At 30.2% G+C, this 25,044-nt stretch overlaps 2 protein-coding genes across 10 annotated transcripts; one reads left to right on the top strand and one right to left on the bottom strand.

Moving 5' to 3' along the window:
* Positions 1–1,825: 1,825 nt before the first annotated feature.
* Positions 1,826–3,604, top strand: LOC146538238 (uncharacterized). The gene is made up of 3 exons (XM_085186408.1): positions 1,826–2,171; positions 2,363–2,540; positions 3,010–3,604. The coding sequence occupies exons 1-3, from the start codon at positions 2,154–2,156 to the stop codon at positions 3,198–3,200; spliced, it is 387 nt and encodes a 128-aa protein (XP_085042534.1). The 5' UTR covers positions 1,826–2,153; the 3' UTR covers positions 3,201–3,604.
* Positions 3,605–4,364: 760 nt separating this feature from the next.
* On the bottom strand, positions 4,365–24,387 carry Galphaq (G protein alpha q subunit). Of its 9 annotated transcripts, XM_085186407.1 has the most exons (11): positions 24,105–24,376; positions 23,058–23,249; positions 22,404–22,607; positions 19,306–19,490; positions 18,088–18,242; positions 16,890–17,018; positions 16,101–16,229; positions 13,982–14,111; positions 13,283–13,436; positions 11,835–11,942; positions 4,365–7,672 (listed from the first exon to the last, which is right to left on the bottom strand). In XM_085186407.1, exons 3-11 carry the CDS (start codon positions 22,519–22,521, stop codon positions 7,590–7,592), a joined length of 1,191 nt encoding a protein of 396 aa, XP_085042533.1. In that variant the 5' UTR covers positions 22,522–22,607; positions 23,058–23,249; positions 24,105–24,376; the 3' UTR covers positions 4,365–7,589. The 9 variants fall into 9 exon arrangements, with proteins under 9 accessions (XP_085042533.1, XP_085042532.1, XP_085042529.1 ...); XM_085186406.1 differs by lacking the exon at positions 16,101–16,229; XM_085186403.1 differs by lacking the exon at positions 16,890–17,018 and having other exon boundaries at positions 24,105–24,373.
* Positions 24,388–25,044: the final 657 nt, after the last annotated feature.

The raw sequence follows: 25,044 nt of genomic DNA, 5'->3' as shown, positions 1-25,044 counted from the left end.
TCGTATTGAAATATAAGCCTACAGTCAGTAATATTAAATATTTCCCGTCTAAGATAGCAACGATTGTGAGTTCAAATACTTAGAAAAATATGAAAACCATTATAAATATATTTCACTCTTTATAAGCGTTGTATTCTGCAATTAGGCGTAAATAGATGGAGAATGTGAGACAGGATCCATAACTAACTTATCGTTGTGTAAATTTGTATAAAAAAATTGTATATAATTACATAATAAGTTTTTTTTCTATTTTAAGTGTCCTAGAGAGCAATCACGTTATATTTGAGGGCACACGCGCTTGCAATCAGTTGTTTACGAGTAGAGCCCTATCGGCAGCGCATGCTAGGGATGCTCATATCAATTACAGATGAAAATAACACATAAGGTTAGGTCAAATCACTAATTATTTGTAAACAGGCTTTGTTTATATATAAAAATATATATTCAAACTTTAATATTGAAATATCGAGGCCAGTCGTTGTTCAGGGGCACAGGCATGTGACTGTAAACGCGACAGTCTGTGGGTTCGATTCCCACTCGACGAAATGAAAGTTTTTATACTTTCTTTTGTCTTTCTATAAATTTTGTTACAAAGAAAAACATCATATTTTATTGTACGTAACATTTATTATTACGGTGTGTTAATTTAATTCATTCTTAATCTTTCGTCTTACTGAAAGGACGATGCTTGGTTATTGATACACTTGTGCCGATGTTTTGATGCCTATTTCAGCAGAAAATGGCTCAGTCATTCCTTCTTAAGAAGAAACCTTGCCACACTATCACTGAAGTGGGATAAGGCCATTATTGTACCTACTCTATCCACTAATTGGGAAACATCCACCCATCTCCCTTAACGTACCGCTTAGTTTAGTTGTTTGATTTTACTACCTTATTCTGTTTTAAATTATCAGTTAAAGAATGACCAGTGCGTGTCTTACAATATATCTATTGGCGCAAAAAAAAAATACAATCAACGATCGTATTAAAATGACAGATTCCAAATTTAAAAATAAGTAAAAGTAATATTTTGTTTATTTTTAATTATGGCCAATTTTCATTTCCTCTCTTAGACAAAAGAACAAACTTGAATTTTGGGTGAGTACGCAATGTTCAAAATTCTGACAGACGTGTTTGTGTGTTAATGGGAACGCTAGGTTCCCAGGTTCATTCTACCTAACCTGCTATGTAAGGAATACAGCGTGAAACCAAAAAAATAATTAAGATATGAATTTCTTAATTATTTAGGTACTATAAAAATATTATTTTTATTCTAAGTCCTGTTTGCTCCAAAAATAATATTTCTATAACTAAATATAAGTATTTAGAGGCAATCAGCAGACAGTTCGTGTGAGTAAACAATGACCTTTTATTTTTAGTTTGTCTGTTGACACTCGCCACCTTTTGTCCAGCGCCCTACGATATCGTTGTTGCTATGTGCATTCGAACTAATAACAATAGATGCTCCATATTAGCTCTAAATAGTTGCAAATTTAAATATATCGTGAATTGTTTGTGATTTCTTAAGCAACCTTGCCTCTAAAATTGATAAATTTATATTGTCATACATACCTACAATGAATGTATACTTACCTTATACGTACCTATATACGTTATAAAGAAATAAATTATTATGTTTGCATTCAGGTACACCCCTTAATATGAATGTTATATTTGTTTTAAGCCATATTTTTCAAGTTGTTTTTCATTGATGAAACATCATGTGTTGCACTTTGAAAGTTTTTTTTAAAACTTTTCAGGTTCAAAACTATTAACTGCTCGTATAATATTAGAGGTCTTTTCCTATGTAACATACTTATTTGTAATAATCATTAATAAAATATAATATAAAAATCTATTTGTAATATGCAGGGCTGTTAGTTTATCCCACATAGCTTTAAAATAATGGACGTCCTACGTCCAAAACGATATTGTTCTCCCGATATTAGAAAAATCTCTTATCGTATTGACAATGTTTTGTAAATGCCATTATCGATGTAAACAAGTTTTAAGTAATTCTGTAATATGGACCAAAGGGAGCTCATTTTAGAACCACCGACTTCTAATTTATTCATTCATAGCATAGAACTTAAACAGACAAAACATTTATTTGTGCTCTTATTGGAAAATATATTTAATATAAATAGAAACAAATGGATTTAAAACATTTAGTAAGTTTTCTTTTTTTATATCGAATAATATGCCGCGTATAAAATAGAGGTGACGGTTCTTAAGACATTATGAAGTATTTTCAAAATTATAATATAAACAAAATTTCCAAGATTTAAAACGCTCTGATTAATTAAAATCAACAAAATTTCTAAGATTCTAAACGTTTTGATTAATTTAATATTTATTATAGGTGTGTATAGTACTTCTGGTATGCAGAAATGTTAGAGCAGAAGAGACCACGGAAAATACAGAAATATATAAGATGAGTGATCGAGTATATATGTGTAGCAAGTGGCTATCATCTGTGATAGAGAATTTTTGCAACAATGTGTATAAAATAGTAAAGAGAGACACTTCAATGATGTTAGGTATGTATTGCGGTATGGTAGATATTTCATAAGCATGTTATACATTTATTGTTAAGTGAAATATGATAAACTACATTTATATGTATTTATATATTTCATATAAGACAGCAATATTTATAATTTTATTATTGAGCGAAGCGAGCGGAGCGCTCTACTGGAGACTTTTTACACTCTTTGTCACCAATGGTTTTTTTTCATTGAGATGAAAATTTGCAAACATTTAGTTCCATCTACGTGGTCACGTAGATGGTTTTAGGCGAAAAAAAATTTTAAACTTCATTTCTCGCTTCGCTTAACATGTGAACACAACCGAGATTTTGAGAGCGCAGCGAGCCAAAATTGAGGTCCGGTTTGCGCCCCTAGTATTCAACTGGTTTGCTAACACTGATACGAGAGAAAGTAAAATAATTGATTGTTCTATAATATTATACTAATTAGGTAATATTCAATTGGTTATTTTTTATTTTAGACAAGCTGGCACCTAAAGATTTACTCAAGAACAGAAACAAGAAACGTCAAATCACAGAAATGAGGCTGCGGCGCGTGCGCAGACAAGTCGCAAGCGAGTGTTGCGAGAGGCCTTGCACCGTTGGAAATATTATTATGTATTGTCCAGACGACGCGAAACTCCTCGTAGAAAATCCCAATATCTTCGATTAGATAGAGATATGTATATCAAGAAAATTCAAACGTGAAATGCCTACGCTACTACACTTGACAACCGATCCATTAAGAGCACATCTAATTCATGATCTGTAGAAGTTTAAAATTATTAAATATTTAATATCTACATATTATTAACTGCAGTAAGGGTTCATAAACAAAAGAACAATACGTCCTGTCACACACACCTACTGTAATAAATTTGTTAAATATTTAACGTTTAGTCTTTAACTATACCAACTCCATTTTATATATTTATAATTCAGTATAATATATTAAACCAGCTAGTATTACTAGTTTTTAAATGTTTCACAATATATACGATTAGAGCGAAAAGAACTGGGTAGAAAAAATTTGTGTCTATGAAAATATTCTATACAAAATAAATTATAAACTTAAAAGAAGTGGGTTTTATTTCCAAATGCATAAAGATAAAGGTGATAACAGGGAATATTAATCACATTATTTAAAAAAAAAACTTACATTTAAATTTGCAAAGTTCTTCACTCTTATGTGACAAAATAAAAACATTTGGACGCGATGTATTTTTTTTAAATTAAAGCACCAAAATGCTTAAAAACACTTACACTACTATTGTATAGAAAACTTGACAAAGCTTTGTGGATTCGATGATCACTCGAAGAAATGTAATATTTAATACTTGCAAATCGTCGCTATGGTGTTGAGGCAAAGCCGCAACTCACGCGCTATATCACCAGAATTTGGATGACAGTGAGAAACGCGAGTATCTTAACACTACTCTCCCAGGTTCCCTATACCTACCCTTCTATTTGCGGCATACAGCGTGATGCTAAAAGACATATGAATTTATATTATCTAATACATCTAAGTTTTATAGGCTTTTTTGCCATTGTTTTCATTAGAGTTAGTCTGAGTGATTCTTATACAAACATTCCGTTTATCTTTACCAAATTTACTCACTGAAATATTTAAATTATTAAAGTAATAGTAAAATAACAAACCACAAGCCGTCAACTCTTGCGCAATAATGCCCAAAAAAGCTTACAATTAAATTTAATATTAAGATTTGAACCAGCGTCCTAGTTACAAATCCATATCTAATATTATGTAACCTTTACAACCGTAACGCAACCGAAGAGTAAGTATTATGGTAATATATTACTAAATAAAACAAAATAATTTAGCTGAAAAAAATTATATTTTATGAGAAATTATAATTTACAATATTACATACAGGCATCCATCTTCAGTCGAAACTTAAGCTAAAATTCTCACAATCTCACGCAAAAGGTAAAGCAACGTTAGACTATAATATAGTTTTAGCAATAATTGTAGGTCATTTTCCAATCGTAAAAAAAAAACCGAAAAAACAAGTAAGAACGTCAACACGCTGTATTCAGTCCGTTTTTGTGAGGAAGATATGAATGTGAACACTTTTTTTTTGTTTTTAGTTTAGCATTTAGTTTTGCCGCGTCTCTCATTGGGCACGTGTGATACATCCGGTATATGGTCATGTAACATAATTACTATACTATAGCGGCCGCTGTCATCAAAAAGTACTAGTAACGAATAACGTCTTCATAAATTGAAAAGTGTTAACATTGCATCAACTTTGTGGGAAATGTCGGCAAAAAAGTAAGTTCTCTTAGAAAAATGTAGTAAAAGTAATGTTTAATGAAGCATTTAACTATAATATTTGTGCAAGTTGATATAATGTTTTCTTGTCAACACTAGAATTGTGAAATTAAAGTAATGCATAGGAATGGAAAATAAATAAGATAAGTGTTTATACTAAAAAATGATTATTAAAGAAATAAATAATAAATTAAGGGATTCGACCCCAGTATCAATATTTGTTCTATATTAAGCTAGTTGATATGGGGTTGCTAGGATTCAATATTTTATTATATATAAGTTTCCAACATACACCTTACTGTGCCGATTTTGGCTTTTATTAATCATTATTACGTACTAAGTCTCGTTATTTATATTATAATTCATTTCCATATCAGTTAGGATCTATAGTATAAATATGTTAAAAACATTTACTAAAATTTCGAGTTTGGGGCAATTTCTTTTTAATTATTCAAACTCATAGAAAATAATTAAATTAATATAATCTCTTGTATTTACTAATTAAGATGGAAAACTAAATAAAAAAAAAAGAAAATTATTTGCAAATATACATATATATATCGTAAACAATGTCCTAAATGGTGCTTGTAGACTGAAGATGATCTTAAACGCCGCCGTACAAATAAATAAAATGAATGTCAAATGTCCCTTTTCTAAATAATTCCAATTCAAAATCCACCTTTGCTCTAACTGTCATATAACGACATACTGGCCAACATATGACACGAATTCAGGTACAAACTATGAACACTTAAATCAGTTAAAAATATAATTAAATGCTTAAGTATAATATAAAATATGGTAAATTATATATTCATAAATGTCGGAAATAGTTCAAATAAAACAAAGTCGTTAAAACGCCCATAAATGCATTTTATATCACACACATAAATATGGAAGATACATACATATAAATAACTATCGAGTATTATAATAATAGTACTTGTAAATAAAAAATTATATAAAACGTATGCAAAAAGCGACTTTGTTTTAGATTATAATTGTAAGTAATCTGTAAGTACAGTGCAGCGTCGATTATCCGAACCACTGCTTATCCGTACTACTGCGCCGACTCACGCATTCTAATAAAGTAATAGATGAAAAAATTTTTTGCGTCGTCTGAATGTGGTAGGTTATTTTACAATACACTCTATGCTAAGTTCCTGTTCATCATTAAATATATAATTATGTTTATAAATATAGTTAACATTTTCATGTGGATAAATGACTATATCAATACAATTCTAAATTCCAATTAGTTCGGATAAACGACGCTCTACTCTTTATAAATATAACGATTGTATATTTTAAGTATACATATAAGTCATTATAATAGTAGATATATCGGTCTGTCGGGATGTATTCACACGGCCGAAGTGCGCGATTTCACATAGATATAATAAAAGCGTCAGGCTCAAAAGATATAAGTAAATATCGCTGTACAATTGCAATAAACAAAAAAAATATTATTATATATACAACGCGAACACATACAATGCATGGATATTAATTAAAAAATATTACACGATATTTCATGTTTTTGTGCGAATAGTTCCAATTTTACAATTTTTTCTTGAGCATTACAGACAGCAACTGTATATAAACATGGAGCGAACAGTTTTGCTATTGACAATGTCGAAGTATAAAAACAAGCTAATTAGAACAAATCAAGAATTACAACGACGAATAAGTTAATTCAACAAGTTACACCTCCGTCAGAAACTTCGTTTCTAACTAATTATAAATAAACAATTAAAAAAAATAATAATTATATATAACACAAAGCAACACACACGTCAAGCATATAATAAAAATACTATAAAATATGGACAACAATGATAAAATAGTAATATTTGTGCTTGTATTGTGTCAATAGCAAAACGCGGCGTTGAACCCTGTCAGCTCGCACACAGCACATTTAGACCAACATGTACAATATATTACATTACGTTTGTGTTATAAGAGTTGTGCAACGAACCGTCGGCCACCGCTTCACAATTCACATTCTCAATGTAACCTGGGTTCTAGTAAAAAAAGTTATACAAATGCTTCAAAAATATCCTTAGACAACTAACGTAGTAACGACTATTTGACGTACGCCTAGTGACGCCGGGGAGGACAAACCAACGTAATTATATATATAAACAGTTTAAATAATAACACAACATGTATCGATCAACAAAATTACAATGTACAAAAGTAGCGTATGTCCGCATGTCACAATCTATATGAACGAAACGTAGGACGCGACGCAGGAGTCACCGAACATACAAATAAATACCTAATAGTAACGGAGACGGCGACGACGGGACCCGCCTCGCTTCATTGGACTAGTTTGTTCAAATCCATCCGCCTGGACATGTACACTTATGTAGAAAGATATAATGGCAACAAACTTTACAAAAAAAAAAAATCTAAAACAATGACTAAAAGCGGCGCGGCGAGCCCGACGCCCGCCGCTACTTTAAAAATGCATTTAATATTCACCGATACAGACACATACATAAGTCGTGAATAACTTCATCATAAAAAACTTGTCAAAAAACCAGACGCGTAATGAGGCGACCCCCCGGACCCGCGGGCGCGGGGGGCGCTGTCGAACTGGTGTGCTAGTATTGATTAAATGACTTATTATCTAATCTTATTTTTATTAAAAAATCAGTTTTGAGAGTCGAGTTCGTCCTCAGTTCGTAAATTTACACTGTCGGTCGCAGGTGTTAAGATTACGTGTTACACACAATCACAGATATTGTGCCGGTGCCGGTGCGCTTACACCAGGTTGTACTCCTTCAGGTTGGACTGCAGGATTGTGTCTTTCACCGCCGCGAAAACGAACCGAATGTTTTCAGTATCTGCGAACACAAGAAAATCACACATTTAACATATTATATTACAATGCACGTTCTGATAGGGAATGTTCAAGTATTACGTAACACTACTTTTAAAGATTTTGACGCTTCTGCCTCCCTCATATAACGCGCCGTAACCTTTTTCCTCGTATCCCTTTCCGTAAATGTTGCATATCACCCTAGTGTCAATTTTTAGCTAAATCACAATTATATTTGTTCGGAGTTGTACGTTATTTTGATTGAAAACAAAATAATAATGCCGAATACAACACATAATAGGATTCCCCGTAAAACATAAACAAAAAAGATTGCCAAGTTGGTAGTTTAGTATTCCATTTTTTTGCAATAAAATAAAGAAAAATGATGCTACGTAACGCGTTGCGTTGACATTTTAAAAGGCGCAAAATATGCGTTATGTAATACTTAAAAGCCCCCTTACTAAGTAAAATAACTTTTATAATTCTTACCTAATACAAAAGATATTTGTATACATATTATTGGTAGGTGTTCAAAATTACTGCATTACATTATAACAACATATTGCTATGGTATACGATAAAATGAAACTTTTAAATCTATATAAGTAACGTAAACATACCTCGTTTGAGACAATAAAATATCAACAAATATATTAATCATACATTCAGATAAAAAAATCGAGTTTATTTTATCATAACACTTTTGTATTCACATGTACTTAGACATGTTCAATTAAAATAAATATACAAATAATAAAATTGTGTTGAATTTATATTTGTAAAACATTACATTAAAAAAGAATAATTTGGACAAAAACATTATGTTCCAAACATACGTAAAGAATAAATAACACTTAAACATGTATAGTTTGTTGTTATTTTAATTATTATAAGAAATTGCTTCTTTTAAAATAAAGTTTTTAGTTATTACTAAAAAAGGACAATACTATTTGTTGAAAGAGTCATAAAAGTATTATTTTAAGTAATTTAATTGAAAATTAAGTGCAACCTAATTAATTATGGCATTGCGTATGGTTTTATACTTTTATTTTAGACATCTAACACAAAATAATTAAAACATAGTTCATAATATTTAACAGATTATATAAAGATATCAATAAGAAAGAATCGTTTAAATATTTAAACAAATATTAAGTAAATATAACACTTATACTTTTATCACAGATGTTCAAGCCCAAGAAGAAATGAAACACATTAAAAAAAATAAAATAAATATTTATTGCAAATAAACAACTAGAAATTATAATTATGCTAAATTAAATTCTTTAAGGGCGGTCTGCATTATGGTATCTTTGACAGCACAAAACACTAACTTAATGTTTTCAGTGTCTTTAAAAATATCCAAAGCAGCATGCAAAAATAAAAACAAATAGAAGTAAATGAGTTCAATATAAAAGACAACAAAAGCGAGACACAGATGTTAAAAGTAATTTCATTTCAAAATAAGAATCTAATATATATATATATATATATATATATATATATATATATATATAAATATAAAGAATCTAATATATATATATTATGTATAATATGTATATATAGATTATGTATTCGTTTAAAAATAAACAATCTTTTATTTTTTAATAAAATGTAATAAAAGACAACAAAAAGACGATGACGTTTGCCATTTTTAAGCAGCATCGCCTTAAAAATGGATGATTTTCTGAACTTGACTTGACTTTTGATATATTTAACAATTAGAAAAGATAAATATCATGGTAAGATTTACACAATACAAGTAAATTAATTGGCGCGTTTATTTTATATTGATAACTTTTACCAAGTTTATTTGCATAACAGGGATCGAACCTGCTAATAATATCCTTAATGGTACAAACTATTATGTTGGAAGATAAATTAAAATATTTATTTTTATTTACATTAGTAAATAAATTAGCAAATAAAATGTAATATATTAAGCAACAACACTCAAAATACGCACAACTACACAAAAAATAATAGCAAATTGAATAATTCAAACTTCTACAACAAAAAAAACAAAGTGTAAAAATTTGATGTTCTCGCTCACCTTATATCCACGAAGAAGTTACTCTAAAATCTTATCTTATTATTATAAAAATTATAGTCCTTATTAAATAAAACTTATGTTGCTACTTGTTTAATTAAAAACAAGTGAGATAAAAAATGATTAAGTCAAAATGGAAACAAACCTATTTGTGTAGTTAATTAAAACCATCTTCTACTTCCTTAATAATTTTATCATATTTTAGTGATGCAGTAATTTTGAAGTAAATTTAAACTTATTAATATGTTATAGCCAAACTATACATAATCTTTACATAATTCATAGCCAATGTTATAGGCTAGCTATATCAGTCAGTATCAGTTCAGTAGTTTTTGTGTGAAAGTAAGTGGAACAATTTTTACAATCTTTCACAGTTATAATATGATAGTAGAAATCTTTATAGATATGATATAAAAATGTGTGTGACTGAACTATCTTGTTTATCTTATGTAAATAATTATTATTGTGTATTAAATTTAAACGAAATTTGTAAATGGTTAAGATTAAATTGTCTGATAAAATGGAGCACATGACAGATTACTTTTAGTTTACATAAAAATAATGTTAATTATTCACGCTAAATGTGACGACTTACTATATATTCTGATAGAGTAAAACTTATTTCTTTATATTTTATTTTCGGTAGATATCTTTAGGTAGAGAGAGTAGAGTACATATGCATTAACACCACTCCGGCTAGATTTGAAAGATTTTAAGTGCAGGATAGGTTAGGAACCTTAAAACTTAAAAATAATTGACCTATACTAAAAAACGCTACATGTGCAAGTCTGGTGGCGTTAATACGTAGGTACTAAGAATAGTTATAAGTTATTCCTATTTTACGTATTTCCTGAGAAATTGTGTCAGAAACCTAGTCACACTCTTGTCTGAGCTGATTGGCTTCTACAAAGATATATAATATTTTTTCACTTTTTTAAATTATTTAATTTTAACGGGTTATCATGAACGAAAGATCTATTTGATATTTGATACATTTTAGGATTCGTCTTGTCACGGTATACTCTACCGTATAAATATTATTACTACAATCGGGACACTATTACTTTATTGTTAAATAAAAAAAAATACAATCGAATTGATAACCTCCTTTTCTTACAAAAGTCGGTTAAAAACAAATATAAGTTATATTGTTTTTGTAAATTGGTTTCTAATTTAGTGTTTTATTAAATGTTTAAAGTCAAACAGTATAATATGTATTATTTATAGGCTAATAACCAAATAATTTATAAATAAACATAAACTGTAACACATTTATTATTCATTTGTTGATATTTCGTCTGAAAACAGGTTGCATAGACAATAGATAAGAAAATCCTAAAACAGTAAACATTTATCACTAGTCATCTAAGTTCATTAACTTGTAAGATCACAAGATTTATTCCATTTAATGTAGTAAAATAGTAATTAAATTAAATATTTTATGAACAATTTAAAGGGGGATGTTTGGAATATCGTTATTTACTGTTCCCGGTATATCGTAGCATCGTATGGCAGTTGTTTATCACACCATATGTTTAAAATAACAGAACGGAGTGATTTAACACTATAATCTTTAACTATTTTATCATCTTTTCTGTTAAATGTGAAAGATTCATCAAAATAGGACATTGTTTTTTTTTAGCTTCACAGCTCACATATAGTAGGGAAGATAGAGGGATCCTAGTATTAAGAGACGCTTCCTCACTCTCTGTCGAATTTTTTGAGGGATTACCTGTTGAGTGGCTGAACTCAAGGCCATAGTTTGTCTTGTTACCTGAGCGAGGAAATGAATATATGAAATAACTCATTACCCCGGGAGGGAACCGAGCCCATAATTAAGTAAAAAAATATTCACGCTATTTTCCCGCAAAGCATACGTAGAAAAAGCCTAGTATCGAGACACTAGATTATTCACTTTCCCAATATATTGCTTTTTGATCATTTCCCTGCAAGTGGGCGTGGTCGCCACGAAGTTAGTTATAGATGACTGCGCAGATTTGATTTTAATATATTTATTTATATGTTAATCCCGAATGAACAACACTCAAAAATCCATACAACATAACTTCAGTGAGGCCACGGCTCTTCAATCGTACTGTATTTAATAAAATAAATAATAATTATGTAATAGTCTTACCGGTCGCACAAGTAAAATGGGAATATATAATTTTCTCCGCATCAGGATTGAGGTCGACGAACATTCGCAGTATGAACTCGCGCGCGGTGCTCGCGTCGCGTTGTGGACCTGAGTTGGTACTAGCTTTACTACTTGATACTACATATATAATAATACTACTTATATATATAAAACGGGATGTGTTTATTGGTTGTTTTATTATTAACATGTATATTTTATTTAATATTGTGAATGAAAAATATAGAACTCTGAAGGTATCTAATTTCTTTTTAGCTTTATACTCTATCCCGCATATAGCAAGATAGGAAGGAGGAATTTACATGTTAGAATTTACTAAGATTGTGAGTTGAGTGGCGGAAGCACCGCCCCTTGTCTCTTCAAGGAGGAATTGAATCCTCCGAGGAATAATTCAATCCTCCGAGTAGGAATCGAACCTACAACCGTCGCTTTCACAGTCGGATTGTATATCTCTGTGCCACGACGGATTCGGAAAAAAAGGAATTAATTCAAATTCAACAAACAACCAATAAAGACTCCTATAATATATCTAGCTTTCAATAGCCAAACACACGTTAATAAAATAATTAAAACACATTAGCTTAGAACTACTATACTCAAACTTTACTCAACAATGAAAATAATTACAACTATACATACAAATAAATATTTTTTAATAGATATATATTTGTATATAAATATCTAGCTTAATACTTTATTTAGTATGTCAACCTGTGGCCGTAGTGAAATGTGAGTAACACTGTCTGTCCGGATCGGGGTTTTCCCTTAGATATTTTTGTAGAATATACTCTCGAGCAGGTACTGGATCACATTTAGGTCCTAACCAATTATCAATTTCTTTATATGTGCTAGCTTCACGCTGTATCCCACATAAAGCAGGAAGAAGAAAACAGGTAGATGGAACCCAGTGTCTTTAAGACACTCCGTTTCCCACTTTTCCTCGAATGTTCGAGACAAGCGAGGGAATAAAAATATTAAATAATTAATTCCCTTGTATATTTTTAAAAGTATAAAATATTTTTTTTTTTCTTGTATAATTAATTATCTTTTTTATAGTAGCCACTTAATACAAAATACCAATAGATTGGTCTTGATACTTAAACCAAATCCAAATCAATTTAATATTCAAATGGTTACTTTCTAATAATATGGCAAAAATTAATTAATGAATAATATTACCAAAATTTATATTAAATATGTTATTTTTCACTTAATTTATTTATTTATTTATTTATCTATTATTTTTAGTTTCACGCTATGTCTAGTAACCAGAGCGACGAAATGATACCTCTTTACCCCTAGTGAGACTCGCACCTACAACCGGCGCGTTCACAGCCACACAAACATACTATAATAATCCCCAAATTTAATGAATAATTAATATTTAATTAATAATGAACATTTAATTAATAATGAACAATGCAACATACCATCATACTCGGGGAAGTAATCTACAAGATGGGAGTACATGATCTTCTCTTCCAACAAGTCCTTTTTGTTCAAGAACAAAATGACCGACGAATGCTGGAACCATGGGTACGTGATGATCGTCTTGAACAACGCCTTTGATTCTTCCATTCGATTCTGGAAATATTAGAGAATAGAATATACTTTATTTATTTCTTAACTTCACGCTGTAACCCGCACATAGTGAGGTAGGCAGAGGGGATTTGGGAACCTCAGGAACATTCCGATCCCTTTAAGAAACTTTTGTATCCCAATTTTCCCCGAATTCTCGAGGCATTACGTGTTGAGTGGTGGAATTCAACGAGGGATTTTTATCTCGTTACCCGAGCTAGGTAATGGAATTATTATATAATATTATTTTATTCTCCCAAGTGGTAATCGAACCTACAACCATTGCAGAGAATATACTTTATTGCGCACAAATAAAAAGCACCAATAACCCGGAAAAAGTCTATAATAAAAATGTACGTAGAGGCGGTCTTTTGCTTATAAAAAAGATAAAAAAAAAACAAATCAAATATATTAGGAAAAATCAGCGGTATTCGGCTGAAAGTGGAGAATGAAGTCTCTTAACAATAGGTTCCCTCTGTCTACACCACTAAATGGGAGATACAATTTAAAGCTAAAAAATTATACTTTAAGGTATGATTAAGGAAATTCACCTCATTTTCCGATTCGAATAAAATTTGATCATATTCACTAAGAGCTACTAAGAATATGATAGATGTGACGTTTTCGAAACAGTGGATCCACTTCCTTCTCTCGGATCTTTGGCCCCCGACGTCCACCATTCTGTTTACATAATTTACATATTAATATACATATCGATATTCGAATTAATATCTTAATTTGCAGTTAAGTAAGTGAAGTCTCTTAAAAAACTATAGAACGTTTTAGCTGCCTCTCGTAAAGTTCACGCTCACCGAGTTTAGTTGGTTTGCGAATTAAAGTATCTATATGTAAAGAATAAAAAAAATGATCGAATTACATTCAAAGTTTAAAATTTTATTGAAATTTTTATGATATTATAATAATGTAAATTTTAACATTTTTTTATTCAATTTAAGATATATAAATAAATATATTTTTTATATACAGAATATATCTAACGACAAAAAATATATATCTACCACAACCAAGAAGCAATAATTAAAATTATTCTATACTACTACTATCTTCTATACTACTATAAACATGCACGTGTACCAAGCTTTTATGTGTTACCATTTAGACCTTAGAATGTCTTAGTGAGTCCATCTAAAGAAATTCTCATTACTAACATAAAAAAAATAATAAAGATTTAGTAAAAATGTGACTAACGGGAACAAAAACGGTATAGAAGAAAAATATATGAAATGATCTTTTAATGTATCAAAAACGCATTTGTTAAAAATGGTGTTGTTGGGTTCAGTATTTATTAATAAAAACGAATAGTATAAATTTATTTTCTTAAAATCTGATTAAAAAAATAGTTCAGTCAAGTTATCTCATAAGCATTAATACATGGTTTTTGATCAATAAACATAATAGTTATATCAAATTACAAGAAAAATATAAAAATCACACTTTTACTGAATCTTGTTTATACGATTCTAGTAATGCATAACTACCTAAAGTTCAATAAATCCTTTTTAGGTTTGCAACACAGAAGACTTCGTAGAAAGCTCGTGGTGCTTGATTTTGTATGGGCGGACCAGGGACTTATGAAACCATGAAAGTGCATAATCAATGATACAAATGACATTACTTTAATAATATTACTTAATTACAATGTATATTTTTTACAAAAATTAAGCTAATTTTCAATTGTGATTACTATGCATTATTTAATTATTGTTATTTAAGATAATGCTCGATAATTGCAAGAAAGATAAACTCTAATATCGATTATTTTTAATTTATACATCGAAAAGATTATCGAATTTATTATTTTTAAGTTAGTCACTTAAGCCACGTTATATATTTTGAAAAACGTTATACAATAAGATATTATTTTGATGGTATAATAAATGATAAGATGTTTTGATAATGAAATTAAAAAATAGTAATAAATTACGTATAGTAATTTAGGTGTCGAATTGACGAATCGAAGACAAATATAAAGTTTAATAAAAAAATTGGACAACTTATTATGTAATATATACCTAAAATATATATCGTCTTTATGACATCGATAACAATGTTTGAGTAATTTCATATCACATATTTCGTGTGTTCGACTTCGATAGTATTGATATTAAAGATAGATAGATGCTTTAGATAAAACAACGTGAACTTAGATCATAAATGCATTCGTGATATAAATAGTGACAAATATATAAGATTAGAATCACGATGGAAAATCCATTGTTAATAATGCAGTTCCAACTAGCCTTAATAAATACCCACCCAACTATACAGAATTGATTAATTACAAATAGAAACATAGTGTTAGTTAAGTCATCAAAAACAATAAAGCGTTATTATTACAAGCATAACATTTTCATTGAATTGTAGGAACGGAACTATTATATACATATAAACATGTAGTAGATATGCTAGGAAATGAATACAGCCTGGAAAAACTAATATGAAATCGACAATTTTTGTATGTATATATGTATATTGTCTAATTTAGACTCCAAAACAACCAAAACAAGCAGAAAAGGGACAAAAATCACAATTAAGGGAATCACAGGAACGGTGCAAAAACAACTAACAGGATATACCTATATTCAAAAATCCTAGTGGAACGGGGGAATCCTTAGCTTACTTTACTTAATTTTTTAAATTATTTCATACCTAAATATAATTCCGTCTAAATCGAAAGGATATTCAAGAATACCGGTAGTAGGTTGTCGAGCACGTAGAATATCTTGTTCGGTAGGTAGATAATCGGCGCTCTCGATTCTTGGCAAATCACTTAAATAACTAGAAAGACATGCCTGTATGCTTATGTGTGCATGCGATTTGATAATATTATATAATTTTATAAGGTGTAAATTACTATGGATATCAATTCGAGAATTAATTGTTGAATATTATTGATAGAGAAACTTTGAGGTATATAGAAAATAGTAAAAGATAAAGCTGATTACTTTTATTTTTTTTTAGCAAAAAAATAGAAAACGAGTGCCGTATATACCAAAAAATATGCATTTAATTTAAACTGCAAAACTCAAATTTTATCATATTTATAATGAAATAGAATAATATAAAGAGATACGTGACCTCTTAGCTCGAAGGTAATTTGACCACGACAATATTTGCGGTAAGCGCGTATCACTACACAATATAATGACAGTACGATAAATATATGAAAAATGTAATTTACACCTTATTTAATCATGTTAACAGAAACACAAAAGAACATAAAACATAAACAATTAGTAATAAATACAAATACACAATTAATAGTATTTAGAATAGAATATTCATAAGCATGATCACATTCCATATGAAAAAGCCCTGCAATGCAAACAAACATGTAATATCCCATAACATGTACACGTCCGACATAAAACATAACATGCAACCGGCACATGCATAAAAAAGACATGCATTTTCTTACGCATATCCATGTGTTTTTACCTAAATCTTATTTCTTCCAAGTCAAATGGATATTCAATGATACCCGTTGTGGGAACTCTCACGCGTAGTATGTCTTGTTCTGTTGGTAAATAGTTAGGTGCCGCGACGCGGTCTATCTCCTGCAAATAGCTATCGGAAATTGTTCTTTTTTAATTTCTTTACATTTTTTTCTTATATATAATAGTGTCTCAAATTTTATTGAACCGAAACCATGAACTTCAAAAAAGAAAACTATATGTATAATCTAGATTTAAGAAGAATCTAGATTTTTCCCATAAATTTTAACAGACTTTTAAAGCCCAAAATAAATGTAAATCATCTAGCAAATATATTAAATAAAGTTACGAGTTGAGTAGTAATAGCTTCTAAAACAATAATGCATTGATTTTATACAAAACAAAACAATATCATGATTCACTAATTTCCCCACACAATTTGTTTATATAAAACAGTTATTGTTATAATGATCTAATCCAATTATGAGGTTCAATGTTATTTTCTAACAATTTCTTTAGTATTATTGTTTTGATATTTTAATTTTTTTATACGCTTCACGCTGTATCCCACAGCAGGGTAGCCGAAGGGAACCTATTGTTAAGGCACTCCGTTCATCATTTACGGCCGAATTCTGGAGCCATTGCGTGTTGAGTGGCGAAATTCAATACCGCGCTTTCACTAGAGCGAAGAATTGAAAGAATTGAAAGTAATAATTCATTTCCTCGAGTGGGGATCGAACCCACAACCAGTCGCGTTTACATTCCCATACTTGTGCCCCTGCGCCACGATTATCCTATAGCCAATGATATTTTCATACATTTAAAATATATTGGAATGCTAAAAAGCTATATTATATTTGTATATGTCACGTGACGAATCAATGTATTTTCCGGGTTTATACGTACTCTACAGACAGTATCTTGAGCAATAAGTTAAATTTAGAACAATTGCTCATTGGAATTTGATTTATTATTATGCAATTATTTGTCATCCCAAATATGGCTGGCAAAACTAAAAATAAATGTATCAATCTAACATATTCGTAAAATTAGAGAAAGTAGATACCTTCGTCTCAAAGGTCAGAATAAAATCTTTTATAAGAGCATATATATATATATCTATACTCTGAAACCTAAACTAGGTTAAATTATTAATTCTGTTACATTATGGCTTAAAAATAATAACTTAAAAAAAAACTTACTATTTCGCAGAATCAGTCAACTGGTACTCTCGCCTGCGATCATAGCACTCCTGTATCCCCGAGTCGTTCCACAGACCCTTTATGGCCTCGACGTACGGACTCTCAAACGTTGTAACGCTCTCGTAGTCGATTGCTGATATCAACTCCGCCTGTTCCTGTAAAATTATCATATTTTTGCTTATAATTTTTGTTACCTTTACTTTCTATATAGCAGAGTTTCCCACGCACCGCTCAATTGTCATATTGGATAATGAGTGGCGTAATTCAACGCCGTGTCTAGAGCAAGAAAAATAAAAAAATTTATTTTTCCGAGTGGGAGTTGAACCCACAAGCATAGTGTATACGGTCAGATACTACTCCTCTGCGCCAAAACAGTTCTTTATATTGTTACTATATATTTAAATAGAATGTCATCAAAGTAAGTTAATATTCGATATGCAAAGATAGAAGTCGGACAGACTGACGTTGCAAATTCATAATAAAAGTTTATTTTCATTGTAATATTCGCATTGACCAAATAAATGTGTAATGTCAAATGGATTTCAATCACAAAATAAATTTAATACAAATTATAATTTAGAGCTAACTGATGCTACGAAACTACAATACTTTTTTAAAATCTCTTAATAAAAAAATATTCATAACTATAAGTATATTTTTTAATTATATCACTTCTTTAAGTATATTTTTTAATATGTTGACTTTTAAATTTTAACATTAATAATGTGCTGTATTGTTAATTAAGCTATATAAATTTAGATGCTAGGAAAATCCAAAATTCACAATCGTAAATACTACGAAGAAACTAACAGGAAATTGAAACTATTGCTTAGTTGTATATATATAAAGAAGAAGGAAAAAAGAGGGAGAAAAGAGCATAGCATAAAGAAAATATTAATAAATATCATTGCACTCTAACGACGGTCATAGGTACGGTCCCCACTCGGGGATAGGATGACAACTCGCAATGTCCCGAATTCTTTTTGTTTATGGAAAAGATGAGGTAAACTCGCGTACTGATGACATGAAAAACACCTCCACGCCTTTTCCCAAATATAGCAAGGAAGTTAAGGCAAGCGAGCGTACGGGTCAGCTGATAGTGATAACTGCCGCCCCTAACGCCAGAGGAGTTACAGGTACCTTCCTACCTTAGGTGGAAATAGACGAGAGTAGTGTGTTGGCTTTTTTATACTAGAAAAATCAAAAAGTTATATTTACCGCATTGGACGGATTCCCGTATTGTATTTTGAGTAGATCCATAGCACGGATCATACTTTGCATCGCCATGAAGATGTTCTGGTACACCAGTTTTATGAAGCCGCGTTTGTCCTCGTCGCTGTAACCCGACCCGTGAATGATTCTCATCTGCTTGATGAAGGTTGATTTGCCGGACTCACCAGTGCCTTTGGATAAAATAAACATTATATTTTAAAACACTAGCAGGACTCAAACACGCACTTCTCGAAAACGGTCCAAGAGCTGACCACTGTGCTATACATTCTAATCAAACACAAGACCAAGATTTACAGTCCTTAATGGGGAAAAACACTTTAAAATAAAATAGGAGTATACATAGGCGTAGCAGCATAACGTCTGACTTTAAGCGCTACGATACTGGATTTGATTCTCGGATGAGAGAGTGAATTATTTAATTTCCCCGCTTTGGTAGCAAGACAAAGCGCGGAGTTTAGTTCCGCTACTCAACAAATTATGATTACATATTAATCAGCTTCACGCTGTATCCCGCACACATTAGGGTAGGCAGAGGAAACCTTTTGTTAAGACACTCCGTTTCCCACCGTGTCCGCTGAATTCTGGAGGCATTGCGTGTGACACCAGAGGGAAGAAATATAAATTTAAATAAATATATCATTTCCTGGAATGGAACCAATCCCCACTTTCTGCGTTGAGTGGCGTAACTCAACGCGGCGCTTTTGCACCTCGACATCAAGGCAAAGATATGAAAATATTGAATATTTTATTTTCTTTGAGTGGAAATCGAATGTTTACCGACACACGCTTGTGCCCCTGTGCTACAAATGGCCTCTAAATATTATGTTATGTTTATTTATAATTTCAAAGTGTGATTCATCAATACATACATAAAATTTGATTCAGATAGCATTTGTGTCACTTGCAATAAGCAAATAATAGTAACTCTACTACAAAACAAGTAACTTTAAATAAATTCTTGTTTATCAGTTAATTAGAACAAAATTAATTTTACTTTAACACCTTAAAAAATATATTTTTAAAATATTAATTATTACAATATAATTCATGAAATTTTATTATATAATAGTTGTGTAGTAATAAGAACGGGATATGACTTCTTTCTGTATATAAAAATAGATATTATAAATCATACAGATATATACATAAGTGCTATCATAGCAGTATTTAAATACATTATTTTATTTAAGTGATCATTAACTTTATTTCATAGTTTATTTATTGTTTTCAATGATGAATTTAGCAGTAAGCAAATTTTATCGCAATACTGGAAATGTACCCAAAATGATTTTTTTTTATTAAAATAAAATATTTTTTAGCTTCACATTGTATCTTACATATGGAGAGATATGCAGACGGAACCTAGTTTTCTGTTTCCCATGCACCACCTAATTTTAAAGACTATGTATGTTGAGTCCTTGAAATCAATACTTTTTTTTTGTTATCAGATAGAGGAAATGTAAATAATTAATTGTCCCAAGTAAGAATTGAACCCACATTCCTTACATATAAAGTCTGTGACTGTGTTGCGGTGCCATGGCAACTTATTTTGTTATAAATTACATTGTAAGATAATTGACAATGTAATTACTATTAAATGTTTATTTATAGTATTTTACACAATTATCATATTGAAACATGTTTTTTTAATGTCATATTTTATTTAATTAGACATTAGTATGTAAGTAGTATTACAATACTAAACCTTTTATTACTATTTAATGTAAATAGCTCTTAAAGTTAACCAATCATTAAGTTAATGTCATAAAATTATATTCAACAATGTCTTGTATTTTCTACATATTTTAGATTTTAGATTTGTTGTAAAAAAAGAATTTTTACCTAACAAAGGTGATCAAATATATAAAAAATTTGTAAGTGTTTTTTAAGAGTAATATATAATTTTGTATGCATGAACTCTACTAAATGGAAACCAATTTTGAAAATTCTTTTATTAAAATTAAGTCATTATTAATGGGAAACAGACCTTAGCTTAGCATCTGAAATAAATTTTGTGACCTGTGTAAGTGGTTAAAGTTATGAAAAAAATTTTTTTCATCACACTGTATGCTGTATATAGCAGGGTAGTCTGCCTATATAATAGCCACTGAGCTACTGAGCAGTTTTTCAATTTTTTCTTTGTATATATGAAAAAAGAAGAAAATTATGTCGAGATATTGAAAGATAATAATTATAATTAAAGAGATTAGGATACTAACTATATTAATAGTATGTACTATATATTATTTTGTCAACAGGTGTTAGCCATATATATACACACAGTATTATTAAAAAACAATATTTGGAAATATGTGACAAATTGTTCACAATTATTGTGTCAATGGCAAAACATTTGAGTGTAAACATGACAGTTATATGTTTTTATCCCACTCATGGAATGAAGTATTTAAATTTCCTTGCTTTTGCAAGACAAAGCACTGTGATGAGTTCCACATTCAATGTGCAATGTCTTTATTTTGGGAGGTAAACAGCAGAGAGTCTTGACACTAAATTCTATTTATCTACCTTGCCATATGCTGAATAGTGTAATAATGTCAAATAGTTATAGATAATTGATATTAACTTTTTCTTAATTTATAGAGTTATATCATTTCCTAATTGGATAATTAAATTTAGCCTAAAATGATTTATCATGTTAAATTTTTGTTAATATTACATTAATATGAAAAGTAGGTTAGCCAATCTTAAAACTTTTACTAATTTATTTCTTTAATTTCTCTGTTATCTCTATTAACATCTCATTTAAATGGGACAATAATGTCACTGATATGCAAAATTAATGAACATACAATATATAAAACTCTTGTGTATATTGAGTAAGCCATTTTTTATGATATTTCCTGTATCAAATTTATCTGTATAATTATTTTAAGGTTATGAATCTTATTTGTGTTATAACACAACATTTTATCTCATTAATTTTGTAAAATGTAATGCAATCTTAACATGGAATAATAATTTCATGATAATGGATTAATGAATCACTGAAATATTATTACGAAATCTAAGTTCGATTGTTATAATTTAATAATCGCAGATAAAATTTAAAAAGTAATATTTACCAAGCAAGAGCAATTTAAGCTCTCTTCTGGCATCGCGTTTATCCTTTCGGAGTTGCCGCTCTATTTCTTGATTGATTCTTTTTTGTTCTTTTGCTTCTTCTGACATACAGCACTCCATGTTTCTTCAGGGCGGAGGGCCTCAGACCGTCCTCGCGCGCGGATCCCTATCCTTTCGGCAGGCCTATCAACCGAGGCACACCACTCCTAGAAATGATATTTCGTTACACTCACTCCATCACAAATATTATCCGCCACAACGATCACCGGCACGTGAACAATCATCCGATCTAAAATTTAATAAATCCTAAAACCGACAATCCGGTCACTGGGTGTGGTGACTTATGATCAGTCATATACATATACGCTTCTGTCAACTGCCGACATAAACACTTCGAAATCCGTTTATATACGAGCGTCGAACCTTGTGAAGCGTTCGTATAATCCCATTAATGTAACTAGATTCAAGAAACCTCTGGCTACTTCCCGCACGTGTGTAATAATATAATTAATACTGTGAGCAAACAGCGGATTGATGATACCTAGGCGATCTACTGATAACTAGAACGGCCTATGTCTAGGTTACGATACGATTTACCTTGGCTCACTGTTTCATTTGAGACACTTTTTAAAGGTATTTATTTTCGCGTTACGTACCCAAGTATATATCCATAGGGCAAGATCAAGTCTTTCACTTCAAATTATTGCACTAACCACGACTATTCACTCGAGTCATACAACGTCCGCCTCTCTCAATATGGCGCTGGGAGATTTTAGGCGAAGTATCTACTGCGCGTGCGTCGTGCCAGTATTAGCAAATAAAAAATAGTGAACCGTAATTCGATCAAGCTGTAGAAAAGTTAGGAAAAGATTTTTTTTATTGTTTCGGGTGTGATTCTCTAATCGAATATATAAATAGGATTTTTAATTTTCATGCTCATCAAATTCTATGACATTCATCTGTCAATGCGCCCGATTGTCATTCAATCTCGATGAACTTAACTTTTAGTTTTACTCGATTTCATTCATAAATCATGGGACCATGTAATTGATTGGTCGATTAGGTGTTTTATAGTGGCTTAGGCTGTTATATTATATACATATGTAGTAATATTGAGAAAACAACATAATTAGTTCTCAGTATATTATTAACTTATTTATTTTATTAACAATATTTCAAATAGAAACTAAAATTATAATATTTTACTTGTAAGAGTTACATAGATTATATATTATACAGACATGTTTTATCTGTGGGCGTTCAGTATTGCCAGTATCATTTAGATTAAAATTTCCCATTTTGATACCGTGATAAAAATATGTACAGTTAAAATATTTCTGAATTGGATGATGATGTAATAAGTGCTTTATAAAAATTATATAGTACATTACAATAGCACTAGACGAGAATAAGTTAAATTAAATTATTTACGGATCGTAATTTTTGAACTCGTGTGTCGTGTTTTTACTTTCTTTATAAATAATTAAATTTAAAGTTATACTTACAACTTTAATGATTATCGTATGGTACGTTCAAACAATGCCATATCATTTCTACATGAATCGAATTTTATATTTTGTAGTACAAAAAGTGTTAATATAAATATCATATTTTTAAAAAAATATTTTTATTTGTATTCTAATTCCTGATATGTTAATTTTACATTCATCTAAAAAATACCTTTAATGGCTTATTTTACTTACCTTTTGCTGCTATTTAAATGCACACAAACACCAGTTCTAATGATTTAATATTTTTATACATTTAATATGTATATGATAAATTCGATTTTTCAATTAAATATTATTATAGTAAAAATAATTTTTAATAATACCCACCAAGGGTTAAAATATTTTGCCTTAAGATTTTGCTAGGCGTTTTAAACAAATTTTATTTATTTTCGACTATTAATTATAAGTATGAGATACATTATAGACGTCTGATCTATATTACCATTCTTGATGCTTCTGACTGGGAAACCTTGTGATCTAAATGCTGTTATATATGTAACATAGTACGTCAGAGGATTTAAGTAATAGAGTATCTATTTCGCAGAAGCTATACAAGTGTAACCAAGGTAGTCACTGCTAACTCTCATGTGTCGCATGTTTGCCCTAGACCAAGATTAACCTTGCGCTATGGGATTGGTGAGAGTCACACCAGATGTTACCGGTTACAAGTAGTTACTTCTTGACATACATAATGCTCAAATTATTTATGAAAGAAAAAAAAATCTGAATCTGAAAAAAAACATTTCCTTGCTCCAATTAAGTAAATCGTTATATAAATGAGTATTTTGGGCAAGGAATCTATTATTGTATTAAGACATCATCTACAAATAATGTAATTAATAGTTGCTGCCACGGGCTAAGGAACAGGGCGGGTGGTCCATGATCTCTTGAGAACAATCTTGTCCACCGTAGAAATTTTAGCAATAAAAAAATGTCCTGTAAAATAAAAAAAACCTTTACACCAATATAACTGTTCAAAGCTAAAGTCCAGGCCGCTCCTACAGATAACATCTCTAGATACCCTCCTAGCTGCAGCCTTTATCGTGTTCTACTTGAGAAATATCGAAAAAAGGTGATATCTCTTCTCTATCTCCTATAAGTCTAGTATCGAATGTTTAGTCAAAAGAGAAAA

This window comes from Heliconius melpomene, chromosome 6, assembly GCF_056956725.1.
Source record: "Heliconius melpomene rosina isolate 202511_hmr_F chromosome 6, ASM5695672v1, whole genome shotgun sequence".
Lineage (NCBI taxonomy): Eukaryota > Metazoa > Arthropoda > Insecta > Lepidoptera > Nymphalidae > Heliconius > Heliconius melpomene.
The sequence above is the reverse complement of the archived record's forward strand: the minus strand, read 5'-3'. Positions and strand labels throughout refer to the sequence as shown.

Coding starts and splice junctions, on each gene's coding strand:
- LOC146538238 (XM_085186408.1), top strand. Junction 2,541..3,009: donor AGACACTTCAATGATGTTAG/GTATGTATTGCG, acceptor TTTTTATTTTAG/ACAAGCTGGCACCTAAAGAT.
- Galphaq (XM_085186407.1), bottom strand. CDS start 22,521: ATGGAGTGCTGTATGTCAGAAGAAGCAAAAGAACAAAAAAGAATCAAT. Junction 17,019..18,087: donor TTGACTGATTCTGCGAAATA/GTAAGTTTTTTT, acceptor AATTTCCGATAG/CTATTTGCAGGAGATAGACC. Junction 7,673..11,834: donor CCATTTTACTTGTGCGACCG/GTAAGACTATTA, acceptor TTGTGTTCGCAG/ATACTGAAAACATTCGGTTC.